Source organism: Pelodiscus sinensis, chromosome 24 (assembly GCF_049634645.1).
Source record: "Pelodiscus sinensis isolate JC-2024 chromosome 24, ASM4963464v1, whole genome shotgun sequence".
NCBI classification, from domain to species: domain Eukaryota; kingdom Metazoa; phylum Chordata; order Testudines; family Trionychidae; genus Pelodiscus; species Pelodiscus sinensis.
In genome coordinates this window covers 6,835,160-6,858,597 of record NC_134734.1, presented here as the reverse complement: position 1 = coordinate 6,858,597, position 23,438 = coordinate 6,835,160, and the positions used below count along the sequence as shown (strand labels likewise).

At 56.0% G+C, this 23,438-nt stretch overlaps 1 protein-coding gene across 4 annotated transcripts in view; it reads left to right on the top strand.

The window, feature by feature from the left end:
• Positions 1–542: 542 nt before the first annotated feature.
• HPN (hepsin) overlaps positions 543–23,438 on the top strand; it is a 53,404-nt gene continuing 30,508 nt past the window's right edge. The window contains exons 1-2 of one of the 4 annotated variants that reach the window (XM_075907516.1): positions 15,704–16,119; positions 20,282–20,360. In XM_075907516.1, the coding sequence (XP_075763631.1) occupies positions 16,076–16,119; positions 20,282–20,360 (123 nt within the window). In that variant the 5' untranslated portion in view covers positions 15,704–16,075. Of the gene's footprint in view, positions 843–15,703; positions 16,120–20,281; positions 20,361–23,438 lie in introns of those variants that run through there. The other 3 variants (XM_075907514.1, XM_075907517.1, XM_025180516.2) reach the window with 3 other exon arrangements.

Here is a 23,438-nt window from a genome sequence, read left to right as displayed (position 1 = left end):
TTTTTGTACAATGCTACATTAAGCACACCTCCTTCATGTGACTTTAGGTTGATAACTCCAGTTGCTCTAAATTGCTGTTAAATCCGCTGTATGTCGCTGTCCTCTCATATGGATTTTGTTTGTCGGTATTTTGAAATAGAAACACGAGGTACCTCAAAAGGCAGGTAAATACACTGATTGCTTGATCCTCTGTCGTAATGAAACGCTACAAACATGTATATTTTAGTTAAAAATAATATATTTTGCCTCTTATCTCTAGTAAAGCTATTGTAACCATACTACAGTTAGGAACAGTTTCCTCTCAGAAAACATTCATTCAATTCTGGACAATTTTAGTGCGGTCTACATTAATCACAGTGTTTCCTGATACGTCAGTTTCAGTTATGACCTCTTTAATGAGAAACACTGAGTTAAACCTTTGATATTCAAGTCTTTGCGCAACTTTCTTCAGTAATCTACAAGTATCACAGGTGAAAGGCGAGTCTAGAATGCTTCAAACAGGAACAGGAAATTTTCCTCTAAACTGAGATAGCTACCTGTGACCGGGCGGCGGGGAACGCGAGCCTCAACCCCGCGCCCCGCACTTGGGCGCCGCGGGGAACTGCCGCCAGGAAGCCGGAGCAGCTCTGCCGCGCCTGCTCTGCAGCGGCTGCGGGCGCAGGCGCGAGAGACTCCCCGGCGCCCGACCCCAGAGAGCTTCCGGCGGCCCAGGGCGCAGGCGTCCCAGGCCAGGGGCGCCGGATTCAAAAAGCCGGGCGGCCGTGAGCAGGAGGGGGAGATGGAGCTCCGGCTGGGCGGCAGACGTTCCAGGATTGGCAGCGGAGGCCCCGTGGCCGGAGAGGGTGAGTCTTACCCGGCGTCCTGCCGAGCCAAGCGCGGCAGGGCGGAACCGAAGGGGTCGGAGGAAGCAGCCCAGGATGGGTTCGGAAATCCCCGGGGACCAGTGAGTTGCAGCCATAGCCCCCCTGGTCGGGCGGTGCGTTTCGGATGCCCACCCTTAGGGTCCTGGGATCTGGAGAGGGGGCGAGCCCAGGTCCCCCTGCGCCCAGGTCGGTAACCAAAGGACTAAGTGGGACCGAGACAGCTGAATGTGACTAAGCGCCCCTATCAAGCGGATCCGAACGTTACACTACCTTTTAGGGACTTTAACAGTAAATGACCCTGTTATACTGTGGTGTAGTGGGCTGTCTGCTCTGTGACCTGGGGTCCCCCTGCGCTGTGATGGGAGATTCTCACCCAGACACCCAGGCTCAGCCTCCCAGGGAGGGAGACAAAGAAAAGAGGGCAGAGACCAACACCTGGCTGGCAAAAGCTATATTGACTCACTGGGGGGAAAAAAGCAAGAGAATTTTAGTACAACATATGGTCACTCTATACACTAGTAAGGAGATTAGCATATTACAGTTGTTGGAGGGCTTTATTTAGTGGTAACAGGGCTATAGGAAAGCCAGTCAATATTTTTTGTGTCTCTGATTTAAAAACCGGCCCACTCCCTGCCCCAAGCCAAACTTGTCACAAATAATTGTCAACAACTTAATTTTCTGTTTTTGGCTAAGATATTGATTTTAAAAAAAATACTGAAATTGGATTCAGGATTGTTAGCAAGCACTTTTAGCAAACAAAGTTATTAAATGACAATCTAAATGGCAACACAGTACTGCTTCTATGCCTGGCTTACCCCCCAGGTTGCTGGTCCAACAGCTGCAGTAGAGGAGGAGCTAGGTGGAAAGCTGCAGGATCCCAAAATTCACCTCGTGGGGAGCAGAGTGAAAACAGCAGCAGCAAATCCTCGGGTCCGATCACATACCACTGGGCATCGCCGCCAGCACCATGGACCATGGCGAAGTTAGCACAGCATCTGATCTCAGGGACGGGGCACCCACTCATCCTACCTTGCGCAGCTCCCCCCGGATGAGATGGATTCCTGCCAACCCAGGGCGAGAGAGACACGCTCCCCAGCTAGGGTGACCAGATGTCCTAATTTTATAGGGCCAGTTGCGATATTTGGAGCTTTGTCTTATATAGGCACCAATTACCCCCCACCTAGGGTGACCAGACAGCAAGTGTGAAAAATCAGACAGGCGGGTGGGGGGCAATAGGAGCTTGTATAAGAAAAAGACCAAAAAATTGGGACTATCCCTATAAAAGTGGGACATCAGGTCACCCTACCCCAACTCCCGTCCTGATTTTCCACACATGCTATCTGGCACCTTATCCCCAGCCCAGCCAGCTGTGTGTGATAATTCCAGCCAGCCCCTGTTGCTTGAGCAGGCTGTGAAGTGTGAGTCACTTTAGCTTTCATTTCCTCAGCATGCAGCCAGCCAGCTCCACCCCCACCCAGCACCTCACCCAACCCAACCCAGCCCTGCTGGAGGGGAGGGGGAAAGATGGGGGTGCTCCGTCTGGCGGGGGAGAAGAATGTATGTTATGGGGGGCAACAAAGGATACTGCCAGAGCTGCCCCGCCTGCCTCACCTCATGCTGGGGGAAAGAGTCACACTCACAGGTGAGTTCCTTCCCCCCCCCCCCCCCCTTCCCAGAGACCCCAGCAGCCAATCCCTTCCCTTACACTGTGCTGCAGGCAGCGCATTCGGCTCTCCCTAGGATCCAGACCTGCTGTTACATGCTCCACTGCTTCCTGTCCATCCCAGCAGAGTGGTGCCCCAGAAATACTGGTGCCCTAGGCAACTGCCTATTCTGCCTATGGCTAAGGACAGCCCTGGGGACATAGTTTGAAGCCAGCAGGAGGGCTCAGGGATGCAGGGACAGGTATGCATATGCGATAGCAGGACAGCATGGGAAGGAATGAGTGACACACAGCTGCACTGACCCTAGGAGGAGCGCAATGAGCTGGGGCAGAGCAATCCCAGTCAGATGGCCTGAGCAGTCCTTAAGACCTTCATCTTGGGGGGGGGGGGGGGGGGGCTAGGAGAGGACTAGGGCTCAGGGGCTACCTTGGCTCAGGTCTGCTACAGTTTCTCTGCTGAGGGTGTTTAGATCTTTCACATCAGCCGCTGTACAGTTTATAGGAGCCCACCAAAGACTGGAGCCAACAGAGCAGTTCCAGTGCCTGTCCAATGGATTGGGGAGCCCATGCCCAAATTAGCACAGTGACAGTGATGGCAGAAATGTTAAGAGGGAACCATTACACTGTGCACTGCCAGGACCTGCCACCTAGTGTCACTGCTGTGCCATGAGAAACAAACTGAATTACAGAGAATGGCCAGAAGATGTCCCTGGTGATGCACAGTGGCTAGGAGCTGTCAGACTCTGGGCAGTGCCTGGCGGGTTGTTAATGACACTTCCTGCTCTGCACAGAGCAACCTGATTGTGTCTTTCCATAGGCCCTGGGGCATGTTAGCAGCACTGGAACATTAAAAGGAAGACACTGGCAGAGCAAATAAAAAGAAGAGGGGCCTCAGTTTTACCCATGCCAGGTCTCATGGTGCCAAAGAGCAATCAAAATGGTTACACAATGGAAAGAAAAACAAAACCCAACCAGCTGGGCTTAGAGAAACCAGGGTCCCTGCGGGCTGAAATACAAACCTGCCTGCTGAGAATCATCATCAGCAACAGTTTGCACAAAGCTAACAAAGGTCAACTTGCTTCCCGCACTATCAACAGACTGCCAACTTTCAAATCCCACAAACCTGATCATGCCTATCCTGCCCCTTCCTCAAAGCCCCGCTCCCACTCGCTCCATACCCCTGCATCTGATGCTCCCACTCATGAGAAGCTGGGGCAAGGGTTGCTGTGTAGGAGGGATAAGAGCCAGGGCGGCTCTGTGGTCTGCCCTCACACCCACAGGCACCATCCCCACAGAAACCATTGGTTGTGGTTCCTAGCAATTGAAGCAGAAACTGTGTGGCTATGTCTAGACGGGCATGATTTTCTGTTAAAAGCATTTGCGGAAAAGAGTGTCTAGATTGTCACAGATGCCAATTTTTTCTGTGTGGAAAAGTGTCCGTGCCAATCTAGATGCGGTTGTGCGCAAGAAAGCCCTGATTGCAGTTTTCACCATCAGGGCTTTTTTGCGCAAAACAATACCGCGTTGTCTCCACTGGCCCTCTTGTACAAAAGCATTTGCGCAAGAGGGCTTTTGCCCGAACAGGAGCAACATAGCATTTCCACAAGAAGCACTGATTTCAGACAGTAGGAAGTCAGTGTTCTTGCGGAAATTCAAGTGGCCAGTTTAGACAGCTGGTAAGTTGAAAAACTTGCCAGTCTAGACGTAGCCTGGGAGTGGGGAGGGAGGGGAGCCTCTCTGGCCTCTCATGTGCTATGGGGGGGGGGGGGGGGGGTTGCGGGAAACTGGGAGCTGCTTCTCAAAGTCACATGGAGCCCTGCCTTTGCCCTGGACCCCTGTTGTGGCACCAACCGGACTTTTAATGACACTGGAGCCTCCAGGATCCCTTTTAAACAGTGTGTTGTGGTCAAAACAGGACATCTGGCCACTCTAGCACCTGGTGATCAATGTTCTCTTTAATCTTTTCCATCCGTATGCAGAATAAATGTTATGTGCACTGAGGCGAGTGTGAATGCACACCACCAGTAGCAACACAAAACTTCGCTGTGGGAGCTCTGCTAATCACAGCATTGGAATCTCTGCTGAGTGGGTGCATGAGCATCCAGCTTACAGAGAATCACCTAGGACCCTACACAGGGGTGAGGTGCCCCTCAGCCTAAGTAACAGGGTCAGGGTGTGACCAAGAGCTTGTAGGCTGACGAGACAAAAACTTCAGCATGGATCTCAGAGGTATTTAGGTAGTTCCAACCCTACCCATATACAATGTATGTAGCCCTGAAGGGCACCATGACACTTGTTGAGGTGCCCTTGTCACAGAGCATCGGGGAGTCCCCGACCCTGCACCGCCATCTGCAGCTAGATGTGAGACTCAGCCAGCAGGTAGAACAGAAGGTTAATTGGTTCATAGGGACACAACATAGCATAGGATTGATGGTCACACAGGGACCAAGAGCAGGCAGCCTTATTCCTCTTGGGGAGCAGGTGTCTGGGCCCAATACACATCTGCAATGAGTCATACCCAGTTTCTCCCACCTCATGCAGAGGGTGCTGCAGTGTGTGTGTGTGTGGGGGGGGGGGGAGGAGCAGAGCTGAGGTACATGTACATACAGCATAATACAGCAAAGAGTACCACCATGTGAACTCCTGCTAGTGAATATAACAACCCGGCTGTGTCTAAACTGGCCAGTTTTTCTGGAAAATCAGCTGCTTTTGTGGAAAAACTTGCCAGCTGTCTACACTGGCCACTTGAATTTCCGCAAAAGCACTGACAATCTCATGTAAGATTGTCAGTGTTCTTGCGGAAATACTATGCTGCTCCCATTTGGGCAAAAGTCCTTTTGTGCAAAACTTTTGCACAAAAGGGCCAGTGTAGACAGCTCAGATTTGTTTTCCGTAAAAAAGCCCCAATTGCGAAAATGGCGATCGGGGCTTTTTTGTGGAAAAGCGCGTCTAGATTGGCCACGGACGCTTTTCCGCAAAAAGTGCTTTTGCGGAAAAGCGTCTGTACCAATGTAGACACTGTTCCGAAAACGCTTTAATGGAAAACTTTTCTGTTAAAAGCATTTCTGGAAAATCCTGCCAGTCTAAGCACAGCACCCCAGTATGTCACATCTCTCCCCGCTTCCAGACCGAATGGAGCAGGGTCACTCTGTCAGTGTCCTGGGGAAGTTCAACCCCCTACTGCCAGGATAAAGCATCAGCTGTGACATTGGTGCTCCTCTTAGCATGGACCCTTCATGGCGGCAACCTGCAGGAGCAGGTTTCACCTTGTTTGGCTGCTTGGCAACCTTGAAGGGGCCTCCCCAGGCTGCCTGCCGCTTGTTCTTCTGCACAGGGACGAGACCCTCCTAAGGGGTGCCGGTGTGGGTCCATGCGCTGCTGTTGTACCAGCCCTTCCACTTCTCTTCGGGCACCTGTCTGTGAGCAAACAGCAGGTGGGGCAAGTACTTGTCCTGGGCTTGTGAGTGCTGGTGCATAAAGGTTTTTAGCATCTGCTTTAGTGTCCTGTGAACCTCCCCACATGTCCATTGGATTGGGGATGATATGCTGAGGTCCAGGAGAGCCCGCCCCTGTACTTCTCCCACAAGCACTAGAGCAGAGTGGACATGAAGTAGAACCCCTGGTTCTTGAGCACCCCCTTGGGGAATGCCACCCTGCTGAAAATGGCCAGCAGCACGTCTTCCACAATGTTTGCCTTGATAGAAGGGTGGAGCCATGGCCTCAGGGTGGTGAATAGTGAAATCCACCACCAGCAGGATGTATTTCTTCCCCGACCGGGTCGCCTTGACAAGGGGCCTCACTAGATCCATCTCCATCTTCTGGAAAGACTTCTCTATGATAGGAAGAAAGCTGCCTTGAGGCCACTGCCTATCTCGGGCATTCCCCACCCATTGGTAGGCGGTGCAGGACCTCCACCAGTAAAACTTCTGCAGCAGCCTTTGCTGGGTGCCCCAGATCCCCTGGTGCCCCAAGAATGGGACGTCATGGGCCAGGTGCAGCAGCCTGTGGCGATACCTTTTGTGGAACTACCAGCTGCCGCTGGACCCCCGCCCCTGACTCCACTTTCCCTGCGGGGAGCCATTCCCAGTACAGGAATTCCCTCTCCCACAGGAACCTCTCCCGGCAGCCTCCTCCAGGGGCTGAGCTGCGCGGAGGCCAGCCCGGTCTCTCAGCATCTCCAAGGAGGGATCTGCCTGCACCTTGACCTGGAATCAAGCAGCTGGGGAAGGGACTGTTCCCTGCCACTGCCTGTGTCTGGGGTCCCAGCTCTGTTGAGCCTGGCCCCCTGGGGCTCCTTGTCTGCTGGGATGAGGACCTGTGCCCCCTGCAGGATGCCCTCCCCTGGGGTCAGGGCCATGGGCCCTTCGGTGGCTCTGGCTACAGGTAGTGACCAGGGCACTGTGATGTCCTTCTGGTCAGTCCTCAAGGTCCCAGCCCATCAGCACCCCAGTAGGCAGGTGCTGGTGCAACCTCACTTCTTTGGGGCCCTCCTTAGCTCCCCCATTTCAGATGCACTTGCGCCACAGGCACCTTGAACAGCATCCTGCCTATGGCCATCAGGATCAGGTGGGTGCTGGGCACCATGCAGTCTGGGGCCACTAGCTTGGGTTGGGCCAACGTCATCTCTTCCCCTGTGTCCCAGTAACCAGAACCTTCCTGACATCCACCTTGAGGGGCATGAGGCACTCTCTCCACAGGGTGCCGCCCTGCTCCCACCCAGTACAGGGAGAAGCCTGCCTCGGGAATGTCAGGTCTCCCAGATGAGCTGCCCTGAGCAGCCTCCCCCACCTGAGCTGAGGGCAGCCTGCTAGCCCCTGCCACTGGGCGGCTTGCTTCTCCTCCAGCCCCACCCAGTTAACCCTGGAAAGTCTCAGGTTGTGGAGCTTGTCCTGGGGTTTGGGGCACTGAGTCTGCTTGTGGCCCTTTGCCCACAGAGATGGCAGGTCAGGGGCCCAATACACACCTGCAGTGAGTTGTGCCCAGCTTCTCCCTCCTCATGCAGCGAGGAGGGAGGAATTGAGGGGAGGAGGGAGGAACTGAGGTACACACACACATACAGCACAATACAGCAAAGAATGAATGTAACAACTGAGTGAACACAGGACTAGAAGAGTGGATAATACCTCCACTCTTGTCACAGCCCTATGCAGCTGTGCGCTGCATATGTGGCACCTCTGGCTCAGGCAGCCAGCCCCATCCCCTGGCTGACCCCCAGTACGGGGTGTGTCCACCAGGCCATATGGGCCCAAAGACACCCCTGCTTAGCTCCCACCCTGTTTCTTCCCACCCTGCCCCCACTCCAGCCCATCCCTCAAATCCCCTCCTGTGAGCCACGAGGCCTGGGTGACTGGCATGAGTCCGGGCACTGGAAGCAGGGGCAGGAAGCAGAGAGACCCGGCCTCAACCTGGTCTGCTCTATATTCTCTCAGTTGTGTTGCTCCACTTCCCACCACTGGTGGCCAGGGGAGGGGGGAGTTCCTCCTCTTCCCCCAACCTTCCCAAGTGATGTGCCTGGGAGCCAGAGGAGCCGCTTCCCAGGAGGTGCTCTGGGAGGCAGTATGGGTCAGTGTCTGGGGCACTGCCCTGGTAAACAGGCTGCTTGCAGTCCATTTCCCACCTTCATCTGCAGTCATTTCCCAGCTCCAAGCCTGTGATTCCCCTCCCAGCTTGTGCCTGTTTAGACTGGGAGCATGGGCACCCAGCAAAGCAGAGCTCTGATCTTGGTTGGTGGCTGGGCAGTGCCTGGTGCTGTTTGCTTACCTGCACTGGGAGCTGAAACAGCCTTGACAAGTCATGAAGGGGAAGTGTCGGGTTGGTCCTTGCACATCTCCAGCAACCGACCCTTGGTCATTTCCAACCAAAGTGCTCTGGGCTCACAGGGTTACAGTTTCTAGGGGTAGAGATTCCATCCCAGTGCTGTTTCCTAAGGAAGCAGTTCTTCCTAATATCCAGCCTAGCATCTCTGCCCCTGCCCACTGGAGCTTGAGGCCATTGCTCCTTGTTCTGCCACCTACCATCACTGAGAACAGCCTCTCTCCATCTTCTTTGGCATCCCACTTCAGGAAGCTGAAGTCTGCTATGAAATCCCCCCTCACTCTTTTCTTCTGTAGACTAAACAGACCCAACCCCCTCAGCCTCTGCTTATAGGTCATGTGCTCCAGCCCCGGGATCATTTTTATTGCCCTCCACTGGACTTTTTTGAATGCGACCACATTCTTTCTGTAATGGGGACCCAGAAATGGACACAATACTCCCGATGTGGCCTCATCAGAGCCGAGTAAAGATCTACTGGCAATGGTCCTCCTAATGCACTCTAATATGCCATTAGCCTTCTTTGGGTATGTCTACACTACAAAGTTAATTTCAAACTACCAACTGTTAGTTTGAATTAACTTTCATAGGGGCTACACATGCAAAATTTAATTCGAAATAGCAGAGCGCTTAATTCGAACTAGGTAAACCTCATTCTACGAGGAGTACCGCCTAGTTCGAATTAAGTAGTTCGAATTAAGGGCTGTGTAGCCACTTAATTCAAACTAGTTGGAGGCTAGCCCTTCCCAGGTTGCCCTGGTGGCCACTCTGGGCCAAACCAGGGAAACTCTTCGGCCCCCCCCCCCAGCCCCGGAGCCCTTAAAGGGGCATGGTCTGGCTTCAGTGCTTGTGCCAGTTGCAAGCCTGCCAGCACCCAGCCAGCAGACCCTGCACCTGGCACACCATGAGCCAGCCACCTGCTGCCACCCAGCCCTCCGCCTCTTCCCGGGACCAGGCTGGTGGCTCCCAGGAGCCTGCCCGGGGCTGCAAAAGGCGGGTGCCCGCCTGGTCTAATGCGGAGATCGTGGACCTCATTGAGGTTTGAGGGGAGGGCTCCAACGTCCACGATCTCCGCACTAGGCACAGGAATGCAGCCGTCTACAGCTGCATGGCTGCCAGCCTGGTCACCAGAGGCCACATGCGGACCCAGGAGCAGGTCCGCTGCAAGATCAAGGTCCTGCGCCAGGCCCACTTCAGGGCCTCCCAGTCAGGGGCCGACCCAGAGGTGTACCCACACTTGGATGCCCTGGACCTCATCCTGCGGGCTCATGGAGTCCATGCCTCCCGGGTGGTGATCGACCCCGGGGCAGAGGGACCCGTCCCTGACATTGAGGAGGAGGAGGAGGATGCAGAGAGCCAAGAGCCTGCAAGGAGCCTGCCCAGGACCCCTGAGGCATCCCACAGAGCGTGGGCGAGTGCTGTTTCAAGCCGGTCGTGTCGTCTGAGGCCGGGGAGGGCTCCACATATGAGTGCCATTTTGCTCCACTTATGTATATGGGAGGGGAAAGGGAGCCCAGGAACAGTGCGCCTGGGCCTTGCCAACCATGGAGCAGCAGCTGGGTGTCATGCAGGGGCCCTGGCCCGTTCCCCACACGCCGACCTCGCCTTGCAGAGGGGGCTGGGTTTCACCCACAATGTCCCCCTAGAGGCATCCCACAGAGCACATCGGCTGTGTCGTCCGAGGAAGGGGAGGGCTCCACATGTGAATACCATCATGCTCCCCTTATGTGTATGCGGGGGGTGGGAGGACAGGGAGCCCAGGGACTATGCGCCTGGACCTTGCCCACAATGGAGCAGCAGCTGGGTGTTATGCAGGGGCCCTGGCCGGTTCCCCACATGCTGACCTCGGTCTGGAGGGGAGGGCTGGGTTTCACCCACTGTGTTCCCAGGGAGAACTGACCACTGCTCCTGTTTCATTACAGCTGCAGCAGCTGGGCCTGCAGGGAGCACCACCCCGCCTGCAACAGCCACCCGCACCTGGGCCAGCAGGCACACCAGGAACCTGGAGGAATACCAGTGGCGGCACCTCCGGCTCCTGGAGCACCAGCTCTGCACCCAGGACCACTGGGTCCGGGAGGACCTGCAGCTGCGGCACCGGAGCTTGGATGTGCTCGAGGAGCAGGGCCATGCCCTCCGCAGCCACTTCCAGACCCTGGTGAACAGGTTCCTGCCACCTCCTGCTCTAGCCCCTGCTGCCACCCCAGCTCTCGCTCCCCCTCCTGCTTCCTCTGCACCCCCCATCCCTCCTGCCCCACCCTCCACACCCACTCCCCCCTGACTCTCCTGCACCCGCAGTGCGGTGAGATGAAAGAGCCAGCAGGACCCCCAACTCTGAGCTTTCCCTTCCCTTTCTCCCCCTTCCAGCTCCCTCCACCCAGGTTTCCCCCTTCCCACTCCCACCCTCAGTCCTCCCTCTCTCCACCCCAGTTATGTAAAATAAAAAGAGATTTTTTTTGCCAAAACAGGTGTCTTTATTTGACATTAGGAAGGGGGGTTAAGGAGTGTGACGTAGTGGGGGGGGGGGGTAACCTGCTAACTCTCTGGCTGCTGTCTGTAGTTCCACCAAGCAGACAAGCGATGAGTCACTATGCAAAGAGGGTATCCCAACTAGTTTGGCCAGCTGACCCCCATGGAGAGGAACACAGGAAGGTGGAATGCTGCCCTGGCTGGGGGGCAGGGCTGGAGGAGAGTGAGTGAGTTCCTGGCTGGAAAGCAGGGGAGAAGGGGCTGGGATTCCCCTATCTCAAGGGGGGCACTGAGGCCTCTTAGCCCCCAGTTCCCGTAACCAGATTACATCTGTGCTATGCTGTATCCTGGAGGAGCAATAAACCACCCTCAATTCTACTGGGTGGTGGAGTCTGTGCCATTTCGGGGTGCAGGAGATGGGGGACCCCAACGCGCCATCACAAGGAGGGGGAAGGAGGGGAGGGTGGAATAAGGCCCCAGTGGGGCATGCAGGGAGAATTCAGTCCTCCTCTACATGGAAGCTCTCCCGCAGGGTTTCCCGGATCTGGACAGCCCGGGTTGCAGGCTGGGCTGTGTGTACTGGCCAGCCACGCGGTCAGCCTCAGCCATCCAGGCTGGCAGGAAAGCCTCCTCATTCCGTTTGCATAAATTGTGCAGCACACAACATGCTGTGACAATGGGAGGCAGATTGTGCTCGATGAGGTTGAGGCGGGTGAGGAGGCACCTAAATCTGGCTTTCAGTCCGCCGAAGGCCCCCTCGACCACAATCCGGGCCCTGGTCAGCCTGGCATTGAAGGCCTGCTGGGAGGGGTTGAGGTGCCCCGTGTAGGGCTTCATCAGCCAGGGCTGTAGGGGGTAGGCCGCATCCCCCACCAGGCAGATGGGCATGTCCACGTCCCCGACCCCGATGTGGCAGTCGATGAAGAAGGTCCCAGCGTGCAGCCTCTGGCACACGGAGGAGTTGCAGACCACCCTGGTGACGTGTGCCTTGCCGGACCAGCTCACATTAATGTCTGTGAACTGGCCCCGGTGGTCAGACACAGCCTGCAGGATCACGGAGAAGTACCCCTTTCGGTTGATATACAGGGAGGCCTGGTCTGGAGCACAGATGGGGATGTGCGTCCTGTTGATGGGATGCCCCCCCCCCCCGCAGTTGGGGAAGCCGAGGGCGCCGAACCACTGGATGACTGCATCCAGGTCGGCAAGGCAGACCACCCTGTGGAGGAGCACACTGTTGATGGCCTTGACCACCTGCAGAGAGACACAGCAAAGCGTGAATCAGTGGGGTGTCTGGGAGTGTTAGTTCCCTGGCACTACCCCTCGCCCCACTCCCAGAAGCAACCCCCCCGGGTGGCGTGTAGTACAGCTGGGACAAACCGAATCCTCCCATGCAGGGCACTTTTGCCTCCTCCTGCTCTGTTTTCCCTGGGGTGGCCCATCCCCTCCTTGCATCCCCCCTCGTCCTCCGGCCAAGTGGCCGGTGAGTGCTGTACCTCCATGAGCACAGCTCTGACAGTGGATTTCCCCACGATAAACTGGTTCCTGACAGATCCGTAGCTGTCCAGCATGGAGAGCTTCCACAGGGCAATGGCCACACGCTTCTGGAGGGGTATGGCAGGCCTCATGCGAGTGTCCCTTCTGCGCAGGGCAGGGGCGAGCCACTCGCAGAGCTCCAGGAAGGTGTCCTTCATCCTGAAGTACTGGGTCCATTGTTGAATAGTGATAGAAATGTAGCCGTGTTAGGCTGGTGTAGCTGAAACAAAATACAGGGCTATGAGGTCTTCCCATCCCTCCAGGACAATACGGTCCCACCAGTCACTACTGGTGTCCAGACACCAGATGCGGCGGGGCACGCTGGTGTCCGGGCGGTGTTGCGGCTCCTCCACGGCCTCCAGGGAGGCCAGGGGGAGGGACAGGGGGCTGATGTGCACCAGATGGTGTCAGGCAGTCTCCAGCCATTGCTGGCAGGCTTGCAGCAGCAAGTCCAAAAACTGGAGCAGAATGCCCAGGGTGAGCTGTGGCTCCATGGTGCCAACTGCAGCGGCATCCCCAATGGTAACCACCGACACAGACAGACGGAGAGGAAAACGCTTCACTGTCCCTCGGTGAGGTAGGCAAGCAAGCGAAAAGCTGAGAACTGGCTGTCCAGGGGGGTCCCTTTAAGCACGAGCCTCAGATAGCCCCAGGCAGCAGCCACACAAAGCAACTACTGACCTGATGTTCTGCTGGAACCGGTTTTAGCTGCCCTTAAATGCAACCTAGCATCCAATCAGTTTGGACGCGCTATTTCAAATTAGGAAAACGCTAATTTGAATTAGTTTTTGGGTCTAGATGCGTTATTTCAAATTAGCTTATTTCAAATTAACTAGTTCGAAATAAGTTAGTTTGAATTAGCACTGTAGTATAGACATACCCTTGGCTACTAAGGCACACTCTTGACTCATATCCAGCTTCTCATCCACTGTAATCCCCAGGTCCTTTTCTGCTAATCTGCTTATCCAGTCGGTCCCCAGCCTATAATTCTGCACTTGTCCTTGTTGAACCTCATCAGATTTCTTTGTCCTCGTCCTCCAATGTGTCCAGGTCACTCTGGACCCTATCCCTGCCTTCCAACATATCTACCTCTCTCCCTAGCTTAGTGTAATTTGCAAACTTGCCGAGAATGCAACCCATCCCCTCGTCCAAGTCTCTAATGAAGATGTTGAACAAAACCAACTCCAGAACCGACCAGTGGACACTCCACTAGAAACCAACTGCCAACCAGACATCGAGCTGTTGATCACTACTCGTTGAGCCCGACAATCTAGCCAGCTTCCTATCCACCTTCCAGTGCATTTATCCACTCCATAGTTCCTAACCTTGCTGGTAAGAATACCATGGAATGCTGTATCCAAAGTATTGCTAAAGTCAAGATATATCATGTCCATTGCCTTCCCCATGTCCACAGAGCCTGTTACCTCCTCATAGAAGGCAAGCAGAGTGGTCAGGCAGGACTTGCCCTTGGTGAATCCATATTGACTATTTCTGATCACTTTCCTCTCTTCTAAGTGCTTCAAAATGGATTCCTTGAGGATCCGCTCCATGGTTGTGTCTAGACTGGCCAGTTTTTCCAGAAAATCAGCCACTTTTCCGGAAAAACTTGCCAGCTGTCTACACTGGCCAGCTGTCTACACCGGCCGCTTGAATTTCCACAAAAGCACTGACTTCCTACTGTAAGAAATCAGAGCTTTTTGCGGAAATACTATGCTGCTCCCGTTCAGGCAAAAGTCTTTTTTGTGCAAAAGGGCCAGTGTAGACAGCTGAGATTTGTTTTGTGCAAAAAAGCATTTCCAGAAAATCATGCCAGTATAGACGTAGCCCAGGATTTTTCCAGTGACTGAGGTGAGGCTGACTAGTCTATAGTTGCCTGGATTGTCCTTCTTCCCTTTTTTAATGATGATCACTGCATTTGCCTTTTCCCAATCATCCAGGATCTCTCCTGATCTCTGAGTTTCCAAAGATAATGGCCAAAGGATCTGCAATGATATTTGCCAACTCCCTCAGCATTCTTGGCTCCATGGATTTGTGTATGTCCAGCTTTTCTAAATTTTCTTAACCTGTCCTTTCTCCACCATGGGCTGCTCACTTCTTTGTGAAGCTGCCTAGTGGAGCTGCCTGGGAGCAAACCCTTTAGTGTGAAAGGAGTGGGGGAAACATTGAGTATTTCAGCTTTTCCCACATTACGTCTAGACTGCAAGCCTCTTTCGAAAAAGAGCATCTAGACTACAACCAGTACTTTCAAAAAAGCAAGTCACTTTTACAAAAGAGAGCACTCGGGCTACATCTAGACTACATCCCTTTTTCGTAAAAGGGATGTAAATTAGACGTATCGCAATTGCTAATGAAACGGAGATTTAAATCTCCCCAGCTTCATTAGCATAAAAATGGCTGCCGCTTTTTTTCTGCGCGGAGCTTTGCCGGAAAAAAGCGCCAGTCTAGACGCTGATCTTTCGGAAAATAAAGCCTTTTCCGAAAGATCCCTTATCCCTCTTGAAATGCCTCATTTGCATAATTTATGCAAGGCATTTTTGCACAAAGGGTTTTTGTGGAAAAAAAATACTGTGGACATTTTCTTTTTGTGCAAAAACCCCTTTTCCCGCCAGATCGGCGAACCTCCTTTTTTGAGGCATAAGGATCTGGTGGGAAAAGGGGTTTTGCACAAAAATAAAATGTCCACAGAACTTTTTTTTCCACAAAAACGCATTGCATAAATCATGCAAATGAGGACGGTGATATGCTAATCTGCAACTCATTTGCATACTCGATGCCGGCAAAACCTGCAGGGTAGACTAGTGAGTGGAGAGTTCTTCCATGTGATTGCAGTGGGGTTATACCTGCTTTACACCAGAGTTACTGTGCCCTGAGACTTCAACGGGATCACTCCTGCTTCACACCAGGGTCAATGAGGTGGGATTTGGCCCCAGGGATTTCAGTAGGGTCACTACTGATTTACATCAGGCTATCGATAAGATAGGTTGTAGTGCAGCCTTTCCAGGCCTGCAAATCATTCGCCTCAGCTGCCAGCGCCTCGGATGTAGGGATCTGGTGTTAGAGTAGAGAATGGGAGCCAAGACAGTGCCTCAGTTTCCCCTTTACTCTGGGTTGCGAGGACGGGAGCGGGACAATGGAGTGCGGCTCCTCCCAGCAGCTCGGGATTCAGCCCGGGCAGGTTTGCCCTCGGCCGCACTTCCTCTGCTCTCGGCTCGTGCGCAGGCGACAGGGAGCCCCCCAGGGGCACAGACACAATAGCCCCATTGAACGAAGGGAGGCGGCCGCGGGAAGCGACATTGCCGGGAAAAGGGAGGGGGCACGAGGGGAGGGACTTCCTGGCCAGGCTCTGCTCCCAGCGCGGGGATGGAATCCAAGCGTCCTGGCCCCAGGTTCCAGGTGGCCGGAGAACCGAGAAGTGCTGGCGCTCAGCCCGGCCCGCTCTAACCGTTAAACCCCACTCCCCTCGAGTTACCTCTTCCCTTCCACCGCTGCTGTAGCCTCCCCTCAGTGTCCAGCCCCTCCACAGGGGCAGCCCAGGGCGTGCCCAGGTGTTCTGCAGCTGCCGTTGCCATTGGGCAGCCCTGCCCGGCCCCTCCCCTAGCTCTGCGCTCCCCTCCTGGCCCGGCCCTGCCCGCTCCGCCCCAGGTGAACCATAGCACCACGGAGTTGCTGCCCTGGCCGGTGCCCTGCATGGTGGCCATTCCGTGCTCAGCCGCCTAGCTTCGGGAGCCCGGCCAATCGCATGCGGAGCCACCCGCTAGCCGGCAAGGAAGGGACGTATCACCGGTAAGGACCTTTCGCTCGGGCGCTGGGCGCCGCGCCCCAATAATCCCGGCCCGGCCCCTCCCCTGGCCCCGCCCCATGCACATTCTTCCTCCAAGCATCATGCTCAAATGCCTCAACACACACTTCACTGACCACCGCATCTCAAAACTCCTGGGCCCAGACCTCTCACAGGCCAATCTGCGCCAGATCCCTCCCACCCTGTCCCCCACTGTGCACCCTGCGCCAGATCCCTCCCACCCTGTCCCCCACTGTGCACCCTGCGCCAGATCCCTCCCACCCTGTCCCCCACTGTGCATCCTGCGCCAGATCCCTCCCACCCTGTCCCCCACTGTGCACCCTGCGCCAGATCCCTCCCACCCTGTCCCCCACTGTGCACCCTGCGCCAGATCCCTCCCACCCTGTCCCCCACTGTGCAGCCTGCGCCAGATCCCTCCCACCCTGTCCCCCACTGTGCATCCTGCGCCAGATCCCTCCCACCCTGTCCCCCACTGTGCACCCTGCGCCAGATCCCTCCCACCCTGTCCCCCACTGTGCACCCTGCGCCAGATCCCTCCCACCCTGTCCCCCACTGTGCATCCTGTGCCAGATCCCTCCCACCCTGTCCCCCACTGTGCACTCTGCGCCAGATCCCTCCCACCCTGTCCCCCACTGTGCACCCTGCGCCAGATCCCTCCCACCCTGTCCCCCACTGTGCACCCTGCGCCAGATCCCTCCCACCCTGTCCCCCACTGTGCATCCTGCACCAGATCCCTCCCACCCTGTCCCCCACTGTGCACCCTGTGCCAGATCCCTCCCACCCTGTCCCCCACTGTGCATCCTGCGCCAGATCCCTCCCACCCTGTCCCCCACTGTGCACCCTGCGCCAGATCCCTCCCATCCTGTCCCCCACTGTGCACCCTGTTCCAGATCCCTCCCACCCTGTCCCCCACTGTGCATCCTGTGCCAGATCCCTCCCACCCTGTCCCCCACTGTGCATCCTGCGCCAGATCCCTCCCATCCTGTCCCCCACTGTGCACCCTGCGCCAGATCCCTCCCACCCTGTCCCCCACTGTGCACCCTGTGCCAGATCCCTCCCACCCTGTCCCCCACTGTGCACCCTGCGCCAGATCCCTCCCACCCTGTCCCCCACTGTGCACCCTGAGCCAGATCCCTCCCACCCTGTCCCCCACTGTGCAGCCTGCGCCAGATCCCTCCCACCATGTCCCCCACTGTGCACCCTGCGCCAGATCTCTCCCACCCTGTCCCCCACTGTGCATCCTGCGCCAGATCCCTCCCACCCTGTCCCCCACTGTGCATCCTGCGCCAGATCCCTCCCACCCTGTCCCCCACTGTGCACCCTGCGCCAGATCCCTCCCACCCTGTCCCCCACTGTGCACCCTGCGCCAGATCCCTCCCACCCTGTCCCCCACTGTGCACCCTGAGCCAGATCCCTCCCACCCTGTCCCCCACTGTGCACCCTGCGCCAGATCCCTCCCACCCTGTCCCCCACTGTGCACCCTGCGCCAGATCTCTCCCACCCTGTCCCCCACTGTGCATCCTGCGCCAGATCTCTCCCACCCTGTCCCCCACTGTGCATCCTGCGCCAGATCCCTCCCACCCTGTCCCCCACTGTGCATCCTGCGCCAGATCCCTCCCACCCTGTCCCCCACTGTGCATCCTGCGCCAGATCTCTCCCACCCTGTCCCCCACTGTGCACCCTGCACCAGATCCCTCCCACTTTGTCCCCACTTTGAACCTTGAGCTAGATCCCTTCCACCCTGTCCCCCACTGTGCATCCTGCGCCAGATCCCTCCCACCCTGTCCCCCACTGTGCACCCTGCGCCAGATCCCTCCCACCCTGTCCCCCACTGTGCATCCTGCGCCAGATCTCTCCCACCCTGTCCCCCACTGTGCACCCTGCACCAGATCCCTCCCACTTTGTCCCCACTTTGAACCTTGAGCTAGATCCCTTCCACCCTGTCCCCCACTGTGCACCCTGCGCCATATCCCTCCCACCCAGTCCCCCACTGTGCATCCTGCACCAAATTCCTCCCACTCTCTCCCCACTGTGCACCTTGCGCCAAATCCCTCCCACCCAGTGCCCATTGTGCATTCGGGGGCCAGATCCCTCCCGCCTTGTTACCACTGGCACCATGTGCAAGATCTCTAACATCGTGTCCCCTAATGTGCACTGTGTTCCAGATGCCTCCCACCTTGTCCCCTAATGGGCACTATGTGCAAGATCCCTCCCATTCTGTCCCCCAATATGCACCGTGTGCCAGATCTCTCCCATTCTGTCCCCTAATGTGCAACATGTGCATTATCCTTCCCAACCTTTCCCCCACTGTGTACTGTGGGCAAAATCTCTACCACCTTGTCCCCACTGTGCACCCTGCACCAGATTCCTCCCAGCCTTTCCTCACTGTGCATGATGTGCAAGATCACTCCTACTCTGTCCCCCATTGTGCACTGTTACAGAGCCCTCCGACCCTGTCCCCCACTGTGCATCCTATGCCAGATCCCTCCCACCCTGTACCTCACTGGGCAACCTATGCCAGATCCCTCCCACCCTGTCCCAAGTGTGCACCCTGAGTCTGAACCCTCCCATTGTCTCCCCCACTCTGCAGCATACATCACATCCCTCCCACCTTGTTTCAACAGTACACCCAGTGCCAGATCCCTCTGACCCTGTCCCGCACTGTGCACCCTACACCAGATCCCACCCACCTTTTCCTCCATCGTGCACTGTGGGCCAGATCCCGCCCACTCTGTTCCCAACTGTGCATTGTGCACCAGATCTCTTGTACGCTGTTCCCCACTGTGCACTGTGTGCCAGATTCGTGCCACCTTGTTTCCTATGTGCACTGTGCAACAGATCCCTGCCACCTTGTCCCCATTGTGCACCCTGCCTCAGATCCCTCCCATTCTGTCCTCGACTGTGCACCATGCACCATGTCCCCACTGTGCACTCTGTGCCAGATCCTTCCCACCCCTTCTTCAACTGTTCACCATGCACTAGATCCCTCCCAGCTCATCTGCTACTATTCACCATGTAGATACTGCCCCTCATAGAATCATAGAGCTGGAAGAGATCTTAGGAGGTCATGAAGTCCAGCCCCCTGCCCAAAGCAGGACCAGTCCAACTAAATCAACCCAGCTAGGGCTTTGTTGAGCCAAGACTTAAAAACCTCTAAGGATGGAGATTCCACCCCCTCCCTAGGGAACCCATTCCAGTACTTGACCACCCACCTAGAGACATAGTTTTTCCTAATGTCCAACCTGGACCTCTCCCACTGTAACATGAGACCATTTCTCGTTGTTCTGCATCTGTCACTACTGAGAACAGCCTCTCTCCATCCTCTTTGGAACCCCCCTTCAAGAAATTGAAGGCTGCTATCAAATCCCCCCTCACTCTTCCCTTCTGCAGACTAAACAAACCCAAATCCCTCAGTCTCTCCTCTTAGGTAATGTGCTGCAGCCCCCTAATCATTTTGGTTGCCCTCCACTGGACCCTCTCCAATGCGTCCACATCCTTTCTGTAGTGGGGGAGCCAGAACTGGACATAATACTCCCACCCTGTCCCCCATTGTGCACTGTGCACCAGATCCCTTTCCCCTTTCTTTGACTATTCACTATGCACTAGATACCTTCCACCTCATCTACCACTGTTCACTATGCACTAGATACTGCCCCTCATCTCCACTGCACCATGCCCCATATGCCTCCTGAACTGTGCCTTGTTGTGCACCGTGCACCAGATCCCTCCAACCCTGTCCCTCAGTGTGCACCCTGCGCCAAATCCCTCCCATCCTGTCCCTTACTGTGCACTGTGCTCTATATCCCTGCCACCCTCTCTCACTGTGCATCATGCACCAGTCCTGTCCCACCCTTTTCTTCACTGTGCACCATGGGCCAGATCTCTCCCACCCTGTCACTCACTGTGCATGTCTAGCAGTGTATCGGTGAGTCTCTGACTCTGCACCCCCATCCAGAGCCAGATGTGACTCTCAGCCAGCAAGTAGAACTTCTGTCAGAAGGACACAGAGTAGCATAGGCTCGCTGTAACACAGGTCCTGAGAACAGGCAGCCTTATTCCTCTTGGGGTGGGGGGGGGGGGAGGGGGAAGGGGCTCTGGGGTCCTTCACCCCCCCTTTCATGCTCTAAGCCTCATCTTTCATCCTAGCCCAGCGGAGACTGACTTTTCTCATTGTCCCTACCCCCAGCCTGTTGCAGCCCTGCCTATCCTTTGTCTCTCTTTCCAGGTAAGAGTTATCACCTATGTCTGGCCCTCATGTGTCTGAGCCCAATACACATCTGCAGTGAATCATGCTCAGCCACACACACAACACCCCCACTATGTCACATCTCTCCCTCCTTTGAGACTGAACTGAGCAGGGTCACTCAGCCTGTGGCCAAGGGAAATTCAGGCCCCCTGCTACAGGATATCGCTTCGGCTATGACATTGGCATACCCCTTAACATGGATCCTCCATGTCATAATCCTGCAGGAGCAGGCTCCACCTCAGGAGCTTGGCATTGGTTCCCTTCATTTGGTGCAGCTAGGTCAGGAGGCAGTGGTCGGTGTACACTGTGAAATGCGGCTCAAACAGATACGGCTGTAGCTTTCGAAGGGCCCATACCATCGCCAGGCATTCCTTCTCTATGGCTGCATAGCTTTGCTCACGAGGCAGCAGCTTCCTGCTCAGGTACACGATGGGGTGTCACTCCCCCTTCTCATTCACCAGCATAAGCACCGTCCCACACCCCTTCCTGCACAGCTTCTTGATCGGGGCAGTGAGGGAGCTAAAGTGGGGCACAAACCTCCGGTAATACCCCGCCATCCCAATGAAAGCCTGGACCTGCTTCTTGGTCTGGGGGGCTGGCCAGTCTCTGATGGCCTCCACCTTGGCTGGTTCTGGCTTTAAGCAGCCACTCCCCACCTTATGGCCCAGGTAAAACAGCTTGGCCATCCCCACCTTGCACTTACCAGCCTTGACAGTCAGCCTAGCCCCCTGCAGCTGGTCCTGGGACACATAGCACTTGACTGTCCTGGGACACATAGTCCTCCCAAGTCTGGCTGAAGATGCAAATATTGTCGATGTAAGCCAGGGAAAAGCTCTCCATCCCCTGCAGCAGCTGGTCCCAGGTGCTGGAAGGTGGCTGGTGCCCCCTTGAGGCTGAAGGGAAGGGCCAGGAACTCATAGAGGCCCACCGGGGTCATAAATGCCAATTTCAGCCTGGCCTTGGGGTCCAGCGGCACCTGCCAATAGCTCTTGGTGAGGTTCACAATGGTGAGGTAGCGAGCTCCACCCCAGCTTGTCCAGGAGCTCATCAGGCCTAGGCATGGGATAGGTGTCAGACACAGTGATGGCATTGAGCTTCCGATAGTCCATGCAGGACCAGATCAACCTGTCCTTCTTGGGGACCAGCACCACCAGAGAGGCCCAGGGGCTGGAGGATTGTCGAATCACCCGTAGAGCCAGCAGGTCCTGGACCTCTCTTTCTAGGTCCAGGGCCATCTTCCCTGTGATGCTGAATGGGGAGCAGTGCACCTGGGGGTGGGTGCCCATCTCTACCCGATGGACAGACAGGATGGTGAGACTGGGTTTGTCAAAGAACAGCTGCTGGTAGGAGCGCAGCATGTCTTGGATCTCTGCCTGCTGGGTGGGGGTGAGTTGGTCCGAGAGGGGAATTGACTCCAGCAAAGAGTCCACTCCAGTCCCAGGGAACAGGCCCACCAGGGGGTCCTCTCCCTGCTCCTGCCAGTGTTTGCACATGGCCAGCACCCAGTTCTTCCTGCCCCTTTATGGCTTCATTATATTGATGATACACCCGCTGGTCGTGTGTCTGGCTGGACAGCTCCACGGCATAGTTCACCTCATTCAGCTGCTTGAGGACCTTGAAGGGGCTATCCCAGGCTGCTTGCAGCTTGTTCTTCTGCACGGGAATGAGAACCATCACCTGGTCCCCAGTGGTGTAAGCGCAGGCCCATCCGTTGTGGTCGTACCAGACCTTCTACTTCCTTTAGGCCCTACCCAGGTTCTCTCTGGCCAGGCCCATGAGCTCAGCAGGCCTTTTCCAGAAAGCCAGAATGTATTCCACCACCCACTCTCTGTCAGAGGAGGCCTTCCCCTCCCATTCATCTCTCAGTAAGTCCAGGAGTCCCCTCGCCCTTCTCTCGTACATCAGCTTCAACGGGGAAAACCTGTGGACTCTTGGGGCACTTCACTGTATGCGAACAGCAGGTGTGGCAAGTACTGGTCCCAATCCTGTGGGTGCTGATGCATAAAGGTCTTGAGCATCTGCTTTAGTGTCCCATTAAACCCCTCCACCTGTCCATTGGACTGGGGGTGATACTCTGAGGCCCAGGAGAGCCCGACCCCACACTTCTCACACAAGCCCTAGAGCAGGGTGGACATGAAGTTGGACTCCTGGTCCACGAGGACCTCCTTGGAGAACCCCACCCTGCTGAAAATGGCTAGCGGCATGTCTGCCACAGTGTCTGCCTCCATGGAGGCCAGAGCCATGGCCTCGGGGTAGTGGTTAGCAAAATCCACCACTACCAGGATGTATTTCTTCCCTGTCCGGGTCGCCTTGTGGGGGATGTGTGGGTAGATGCAGAGGTGCATGGGGATGGGAGGATGGATGAGGTGGGAGATGTTGTGGGATGTACGAGTGAGGGGGTGCTTGGGGGATGGGTGGGTGGATGGAGAGATGCATGGGGTGTAGGGATGCATGGTTGGATGGAGGACTGGCAGGAAGTTGTGAGATGGTGGGATGGCAGGATTTGTAGGGGGATGGGTGGATAGATGGCGCGGTGCATGGCACTGGGGGGAATGGGTGGGGTGGATGGTAGGATGGAGGGGCACATGGGGGTTGGGTGGGTAGATGGTGGGTGAGGGGATGGATGGGGTGAAGGGATGTTGGGGTGAGGGTGTGCATGGGGAGGTGGGGTAGATGGAAGGGTGCATGGGGGTGAGGGGATGGATGGATGGGTTGGCGGATGTTAGGATGAAGCGGATCATGGGGGGATGGGTGGGTAGATGGTGGGGTGCCTGGGGAGGGAGAATGTTGCGGGGATGGAGAGGTGAGGGAGTGCATGGGGGGATGGGTGTGTAGATGGAGGGAGTACATGAGGGTTGAGGGATGGCGCAGTGGAGGATGTTGGGGGGAGGGTGGAATGGAATGGTTTGTGGGGAGTTGGGTGGGTAGATGTTGGGGTGAATGGGAGTGGGGGGAATGGATGAGATGGAGGAGTGGGGGATGTTGGGGGGATGGTGGGATGGAAGTGTTTGTGGGGGGATGGGTGGGTAGATAGTGGGGTGGGGGGAAATGGATGGA